This window comes from Myripristis murdjan, chromosome 9, assembly GCF_902150065.1.
Source record: "Myripristis murdjan chromosome 9, fMyrMur1.1, whole genome shotgun sequence".
NCBI classification, from domain to species: Eukaryota; Metazoa; Chordata; class Actinopteri; order Holocentriformes; family Holocentridae; genus Myripristis; species Myripristis murdjan.
In genome coordinates this window covers 24,647,974-24,656,756 of record NC_043988.1, presented here as the reverse complement: position 1 = coordinate 24,656,756, position 8,783 = coordinate 24,647,974, and the positions used below count along the sequence as shown (strand labels likewise).

Here is an 8,783-nt window from a genome sequence, read left to right as displayed (position 1 = left end):
CAGTCAACACCCTTTCACGAGCCAAAGTACAGATGGAAACACATTTGTTTGCTTGCCAGGTTAATACCATCCAACAGGTTATCTGTTCAGAAACTGCCGTAGCTGTGCTGTAATGATTATACCAGTACCAATCCATCATTAAGGAATTGCTAGAATATATTGCTTAGCTATCAATGAGGGTTCTTAAAATAAATTTAAGATAGCCACACCCACTCCCCAGGAATATGTCCAAATTGTTAAAATAATCACTAGGGAAAAAAAGTGCTGCAGTGTTTATATTGTAATGATTACACCATTTTTTCACATGCACTTCTATTTTTTGTTAGTATTTCATTTGTATTCAGGGATGTCTCTTTATTTTCAGGTTATTTTTTATGATTTGTGTGAGTGTGTTTGTGTGTGTGTGTGTGTGTGTGTGTGTGTGTGTGTGTGTGTGTGTTTGTGTGTGTGTGTGTGTGTGTGTGTGTGTGTGTGTGTGTGTGTGTTCCATGTGGTAGAGTAGGGGTTATTACGCAGTTGTGTTTGACTGCCTATGTTGTGTTTGGTACTGCAAAAATGTGAAAATTTGAATGCAGACAGTCTACTTCAAGTGCAACACATGCAATAAAAAGTTAATCTGGAAAGCCAAAGTCTCTGTCACAGGTCTGCCACACACACTACATAGTGAGTGTGTGTGCTCTCTGTTTAAATGTTAGATTATGTTACATGCATTAATAATTGTTATCCATTATTAATAACAAACACTAATTCTGTCTTGATAAAACACAGTCACCAAATATATAGATCATAGGCAGAGAAGACAACACAAAACAATGTTCTGTGAAAGAGTAATGTTGTTTTAATGGTGCACATATTCAAATTTATAATTCACTGTATCATATAAATCATGCATGCAACCGACGCGCAATAAGTGATGCTATGTGGCAAAACTACAAACTATATAAATACAACTACAATTAAAATAGGCCAAAATCCTGAGAAAAGGAGAGTCTTGTCCTAAAACACGCTGCCTGCAGATAATACAAAATCTTCCCTCCCCGAGACTCTCATGGTCACCTAATGCTTGAGTCTGAACACATTTAGGAGTGACACTAAGTAGCTTGCTGATTAAAACCCTTTTCATAACCCCATGAACAAAATACTCTGCAAATAAATTACAGACATCGCACTTTTGAAAACAACGCATCTCTAAAGCTTTACATTTTTTGCCATCGCCTTTTTTTTCTAATTAGGCTGTACAAACACATTTTATGTTACATTTCATCACAATTTTGTTACACATTTTTGAGTGGCACAAATCAACAGGAAATACAGCTATAAATGTGCTCTATTGATAGAGAAACTGTTGATTGTAAAAGGTTTTCCTTTTCTTAAGATGTTTAATTGAAGCATGTTAACAGTTATTTCCCCCTCTGAAATGCTAAAGCTCTACTCTTCAACTACGGGCCATAACAGTACAAAAGTGTGGTTACACAGGTCATGGACACACAGGAATGTTGTTATTGGAAAAGGGTCTCCTCAGGCCTAGCAAACAAAAGGCAGATTCAATCCGTGGCCGAGCCTATTCATGCATTCGTCCTGTGCTCATCAGTATTTGCCAAGCTAACACTGGGCAGCGATAAAGCCATTCTAATTACTAGCTTGTCCTTTTGAACTGGCCCGCTCCTGATTTTAAATGGGTTGCTTAGTCATAGTACGTCCACATTTCACCTCCTCTGCAGTTTCCCTCGCCTCAGTCACACAACATTGTCATTTTAAATGCAACAATCATCCTCCTCCGTCTCCTCCTTTGGTGATCTTAGTTGTTCTCTTGTGACCTTTTGGTTTCCTAGGAAAAAATGTGAAAACAAGCAGTTAGTTAGACCATCTTAGGGCAGTTAAGCCATCTTAATCTAAAAGTTAAAGGATCATCCCTGTCCTGTTTTGACTCCTAGTCAACAGTCATGATCATATTTGTCACAATTAGTGGTTATATAGGTGTGCACAGAATATGGTTTTCTAGCTGAGAAGCTGGGCTTGATTTATCACAATTCAGTCTTTCACATTGAAAAAGTGTGAAAAACTGCCCTATGCAACTTGAAGGTTGCTATGTACATGGGATTCCACTTTGTGAATACTTGGCTGTCATGTAGCTTTGCTAAAAGTACTATAAATCCATTAAAATTTGTACTTAATAGCTTGCTTCAGCTTGTTGTGACTGGTTGTGATTGACAGCCCAAAGGGCAGAACCCACGTCTGGTGGAGGAAAGGAATGACTGTATCAATTTTCTGACAGTTGTGCACTGGATCCAAAAACTCTTGAAGGCATAAACACAGAATACAATTGTTATTTGTGTGTTTAACTGATTACATTAACCGGTAATTTTAGTGAACGCACCTGTTGTGCAAGTATTCACAAGATGGGATGACCTGTGTGGTGCAGCTTTCAAGTTTCACAGAGCAGTTTTTGCCACATTTCTAACATAAAGTGAATTGAGAAAGGTTAGCCTCGACTTCTAAGCTACCAAAGCATATCCTGTAGACACTTATGCAACCTATGCACTTAGCATATATATGAGGGACAGAAATAAACAGGACTGTTAAAATAAAAATGTCCAAATAGGACCGGTGCAGTCCCTTAATCTGTTCTCTTGAGAACCAAGTGGTTATCCATTCAAAAACAACTCCTGACCTCAACAGCAACAGGTGGAGAGGAAGAGGCGTATGATGAGGTAAGCAGGGGGAGTTCATTATGTACTCACACTATCTTATCTCCTGTGTGCAGTGTTGTAATCTGATGCGCTAACCAGACAGTGCTATGGTCAAGGTATACTTATGCAACTAGTAGATTTCAGATAAGTTCACTGTTGTTGGAAAAGTGCAGGTATACAGTCTAAACTGTATGTGTAAAATGAAAAACAGCATGCAGCATCTTGGCTTGAAAATTAAGAAATAAACAAGCTCTCACATGCTCAGTAAATTATTTGCCTGTAGAGTATGGCATTCCAGCCCAAGCATCTGGGTACAACTGGGAACAGATTGTATCGCAATGAAATGGAAACTTTCTATTGGATTATTAAAAGTTCACGTAATAGACGTGCTGCTGTAATTGCTCTGACAGCAGGGCTTAATGAGAGTGTCGAGACACTGTAAAAGCAACCAACATCCTGCGCATGAGGCCATAAAAGTCTTTGGTTAAGAACTACCGGGGACTTCTTGTGTTCAATTAACTGATGTTTATAGTACGTCTTCCGGTAAAGTAATATGTCAAAAGGCATTTAAATCTAAAATAGCAGGCATGCACTCGTGTTTTGCCAAGCTGATATGAATAGGTATACTGAGTCAAATATGGTCTTTCTGTTATAGCTTATCACTAAACATTAACTTCTGTCACCCTTCAATCCAGCAAAATCTACCACATTATGGCTGTGCTGTTGACCTATGTTTTATGAGTTTAGAAAATGAGTTTGTCTTTATCACTGTGTCTCAACTACCAAGATAAGGTCCTTCTTAGTCTGAGCATGAGTTCAGAGGAATTTCATGAGGCAGTCTGAGAGTGAATAACGGCTGAGATTAAACTAAAATTCCAGGGTATTGCATTTACACATACTTTGTTCCATTGTCAGGTGTGATTCTATAGGGCCAAGTCAGTGATGGATTTTTGAACAAGGGGAGTTACAAACTACATAAAATGGTCTTTGTGACTTCCATTGAACTTCATGAACTGCATCATTTATCCTGTAAATGTGTGACACTCTGAGCTTGTAAGAAATTAATCTTATCTCTTTCTATTCACTGGTAGCTGCTGAGAGGATTTTAGCCTGCCTTGCGTACAAAGCCATCATTGAGCGAGCGCTCTGTATCCATATGAATCTATAAACATAATGCCTTAAAATGGTTTGGTTTTCAACGTCTGATAAATACTTAGGTTCAGACCAACCTTTAGATTCATCAACACATTTTTCTGTTGAAAAGTGTTTGTTTAAGTCTAAATCTTACTAGGATCAATTACACTGGCCCCTCAAGTCTTGTTAAGTGACTAAGTGACTGGTAGAATTGCACAAATGTTCCTTACAACTGGGATCCTCTCTCCGTATTTGCTCCAGAAGGTCATCTGGACCGTGTTCTTGTGGCCTGTCCGCTGGTCAAAGGTCTGGCAGGTCTGGAAAGGGGGGCTGTACAGATGCAGGCTGACTGCGCCCTCTGTATGGCTGGCATTTTCCACCCGATGCAGGCCAATGGAGTCTGTGAACGCACACACACATGCACAAACATACTTTATGACACTCTACACCACTGGAATGCCAAGTATGAACATATCAGATAGCTGTGAGACAGGGGGTCATAGGGTTAGGGGACATAACCAGTTACTGGCAGTGCCATAACCAATAACTCACACCAAACATAGCACCAGGGCTCTGTTGGCTTTGGGCTAATACTTAGTCAGCAAAGTCTTGGGGAGAGACCTGAATACCATTCTTTGCAAAGTCACATTACATTACATTACACAGTGCAGGGGATGGAAACTTCGGTGCCACTGCCGGGCAGGCTACAAAAATTAAGTGTTCATCACAATGTCATGCACATTCACCACAAGTGCACTGTCTGAACCTGAGCCAGTCAGGTTAGAGCAGCAAACAGATACCTCTGATCAGTGTATCTCACGCAAGACAGAACATGTATAACATGTTTGTTCTCTTGTGGAGAACAAGTGAAGCTCTTTCAACATTATCAGCACAATGACACTGTGAATGTACAGTATGATTTCATTAAATCTATGAGTGTATATACATACATACATAGAGAGAGAGAGTGTGTGTGTGTGTGTGTGTGTGTGTGTGTGTGGAGGGAGGTGGGGGGGTGGGGGGTAAATCTGGCTTCTTACCATTTATGTAAGCAACCTTGTTTTCCAGTAGAATCCTCTGTGATTTCTGGACCATGTCCCCCTGGGATTTTGGCCACTCAAACTGTGTTTCCTTCAGCTGGCCCTGCAGCATCTTCATGAAACAGTGGGAGTCTGTGTGGTCGTGGATACTACTGCAAAGTGGTTAAAGAGCAAACCAGTACAGTGTCAGAATTCATGCCTAGTCATCTCAACTGGCAGACGGGCACTGCTGCTGAGAAACAGGAGCTTTGCAACTTATAAAACTTTGGAGCTTTGTGCCATCTTTTGTGTGCGAGCTGATAACCTTCCTCGATCTGTGAAAAATATTCAGTCATATGATTTTTTAAAAAATGTGTGGAATTCAGATGAAAAGTATAAAATACTGTGTCCACTGTGGAACATCCCCAACCTCACAGACAGTTACAGTTAGCACAGCTTTGTAACACAAGATCCGGTCTTATCAAACGTTAAAAGACCCGAATCTGCTCTTTTACTTGTCATAAACGACAGCAAATGTCAGTTCAGGAGAGAAAGTGGAGTTTAATTTGTAAATACAGTTATGGTGTAGGTATCATCAAAGAATATATATTTATACGACCTGTCTGTCTGCAGAACATTGGACTCTCTTATCTGCACTATCACGGTGCAGCATAGTTATAACTGCCATAGGAAGCTACTTCATATGAATATAAAACAGTGCAATTGTGCCACTTTTGATTAGACTGATGGCCACTGGCATCAGCTGTTTATTGTCTCAGTATGAATCACAGTCATTTAATGCTTCTGTTAAAATGTATTTTATATGCAAGTTCTGACCTGGCAACGTAGTTCTAAAGGAAACTTTGGCAAGAGAAAACAATTCAGTACTGTGTCTACGATATTTTATTTTCTCATATTCAAATCAGTTTCTTCTAATTGACTCTGTTGATTTAGGAGTCCCTGCTGATATGAAATGAACATTAGAAAACACACATTTTGACACAATCTTGCACTAACAGTAAGAATACTTTTTATTTTAATTAGTATTATTTTGCATGTACGAACATCTCACCTGCCATGGCCTTCTCCCCAGCACAGAATAATCAGATTGAACTTCCCATTGCCTTCATCGACCAAGTTCCTCGTGTACCTGCAAATTACAGTGATTTATTAAAATGAACAAAAAGCAATTCAGCATCACTTCCTCTCATCTTTTCTGCTGTTATCCTGACAAACAAAGCTTGAACGCTGGCGCTGGCACCAGAGTCATGTGGGGATTCTGATAAAGTTGAAATGTGAGACAAACTGAGGGATATTTTAAGACATTAGGCATGACATTGAAATCCAAAACTTGTTTGAAATCCAAAAAATTGTTTGAAATCTTAAAGTCACAATAAGAAAGCCAGTATCTGAAAGCGAGTGATTTCACAGTCATTCCTTGTACTCAACAGTTTCTTCTTTGTAACATGTTAGTGTTCCTTTCATATCATGCATTTCATTTCATATTATAATCAGTTTCTCTGTTAAACCATATGTATCTGTCGATATAAGGATATTTATTTGGCTTTTTACATTTTCTCAACAGGTCTACCTTTTGCAAAAGTAAATAAAACCGGATTCTCGCAGGTGGGGGTTCTATATGTTTATCTATATGCCTAAATGTTATTTGCGTTACAGCTTTATATTAATTTGTCATGCTCTACTTGTCAGAATACAGAAAACCAACGCTTTGCAAGTACGCATGTAACTATTACTTCAGACAGGGCTATTTACCGTCCTGGCCAAAGGGGTCACTTCTCCTGTGCCAGTCATGTTCCCTGCTCGCAAATCAAATATTTGGCTGCAAATAGAAAAACTTCTGCCGTTCACTTCAGGGCGTAGAAGCAAGTTGGCCTGTCTGCTGTTTGCACACATTCTGATAACAGGGGTAACACTCCGCACGTTTCTCCCCGCTCCGTGCAGCTCCGTCAGTCCCCGGCTGTTTTCGAGGTAGCTGCGGTCCGTGGGTGGGCGCACCACATAACAAGCAAATAGTCGCAGTGAAAATCAACGGGTGTGTATCCGTTCTTAGTGCTGATTGGATAGCCCGCTAGCCCACCCTCCCTATACCCCTCACTAATCAAAACACGGTGACGGAGCATCTATGAAAAAATTAAGATAAAATATTTTAAAAGTCATTTAGTAAGAAAATATGTGTTTTTAAAACCAAGTAGCTGTGCTTAAAAATAATTTAATTAAAAAAAAAAAAAAAAAAAGACCATCACTGGCACTATCAGTATTTTAGACCGTCATTATACCGAGTCTGTGCTTTTCTGTTTTTTTCCCCCCTCCTTTCATTCAGACGGAGTGTAATAAAATCTGCCAGCGACAAATATCCGTTGATAATATCCATCGCACAGGCTGAAATGGACATATTTTGAACGCAGCCTATTTGATGCAAGGATTTTAAAAGAACGCATGCAGCTGTTTGCGAATTTGCAGATAGCCCCGATTCACTTTCTATTACATTCATCACATATAAAACATTTATACATCACCTAGGGAAGACAAAAACATAGCAATGCAGACCCAAAATCATAAAAAGTAGCTGCCACAAAGAGTGCAAATCGCATCATCTTGATAAACATGCAGTACATGATCATTTGCTGTAGAAATACACATGAATCTGAATTCTCATGATCCTGTTTACCTGTACTGGTCGAATATGGCGAACTTCTTCCATTCCTGTGGCTTGCTCTCATATGATTCCATGAGGGTCTGGACCTCCTCCACATTAATGTTGTCACTCTTAAAGATTTCATGCAGCATCTTTATCAGATCATCAAGAGTTTCTGGCTTCGCTACCTCTGTGTGCTCCATCTCTGTGCTGCGGTGTTTGCTCGTTTGGTCTTCTTTGCTTCTCTGAAAGCAATAGAAATTTCTAACCAACTTTGCAGAGCTGTATACTTTTTATAGAGGGTGGGGGGTGAACTTGCGCTGGACTGTACCATTACGGGAGAAGGTGAACGCCCACAGAATAACCTTATTTGAATCAACTTTGGATGAGTGCATAATAAATTATAGCGGAAACGATCGTCAAAACTTTCAACAAACTTCCTTCATGGTGGTTATAATTTCATTCAGTGCTCTAATTTGTGTTTTTTAAATTTTGTTTCGTTTGGTTTGTTTTGTTTTTTATCAATGTGGCCATTCATTCCACAGATTAAGAACTTGGACTAATCCTCTTTGAGCCCAATTCCACCACGTTGTCACTAACACAACCTCCCCTCTTCTAACTGTGGCATTCTTCCAACAATAGCTGTCCTGCCTCTTTTTGTGGGCCTTTTCTTCAGACACTGAATGGACAATAGGGTGTCCAAGGTGTGCGCGCGATTCATGGTTGTGCGCGCGCGTGTGATGCTTTTTGGGACAGTTTGGAGCAATTCACAGACAGACTGCTCCACAGAACCAAAAACAGAGAGAAAAAAAACACCGAGAGAGAAAGAGAGAAAGTGGGGGGCAGAGTAGTTTATCCCTCTACATGTCGTTTTCCCAGGCATCACCTCCCTCCTGCACACTTTAATATTAGGATGACAAAGTTGACAAAAAGTTCTCAGAGATGAGTGTCAGAAAAGCCCAGCCAGCTTCTTGCCGTTGCCCATACACCACTTTCATGGATGCACTTTTTTCCCCACTGCAAAAACATGCATTGTTCACATTGGTCAACTTGTTCTTCTGTATGTTCTATTTAGACAAACAACCATGCATTCCAAGTTTATGACAGTTAACAAAGTCTAATGATTCAATCATTTATCACAAGCATGTGCACAGTGTGCTTTGCATGTGTCTCCCTGCAGCAGTTACACAGACAAAGTTTGATAAACCATCAATGTGTCTTCCCCTGATGAGATGTCAGAGTGCTACACAGTGCCTTGCTCAAGGACACTCAGGCATGGATTTT

At 39.9% G+C, this 8,783-nt stretch overlaps 1 protein-coding gene across 1 annotated transcript; it reads right to left on the bottom strand.

Moving 5' to 3' along the window:
- Nucleotides 1-815: 815 nt before the first annotated feature.
- cdo1 (cysteine dioxygenase, type I) lies at nucleotides 816-7,770 on the bottom strand. The gene is made up of 5 exons (XM_030060831.1): nucleotides 7,533-7,770; nucleotides 5,916-5,993; nucleotides 4,865-5,016; nucleotides 4,055-4,224; nucleotides 816-1,828 (listed from the first exon to the last, which is right to left on the bottom strand). Exons 1-5 carry the CDS (start codon nucleotides 7,700-7,702, stop codon nucleotides 1,799-1,801), a joined length of 600 nt encoding a protein of 199 aa, XP_029916691.1. The 5' UTR covers nucleotides 7,703-7,770; the 3' UTR covers nucleotides 816-1,798.
- Nucleotides 7,771-8,783: the final 1,013 nt, after the last annotated feature.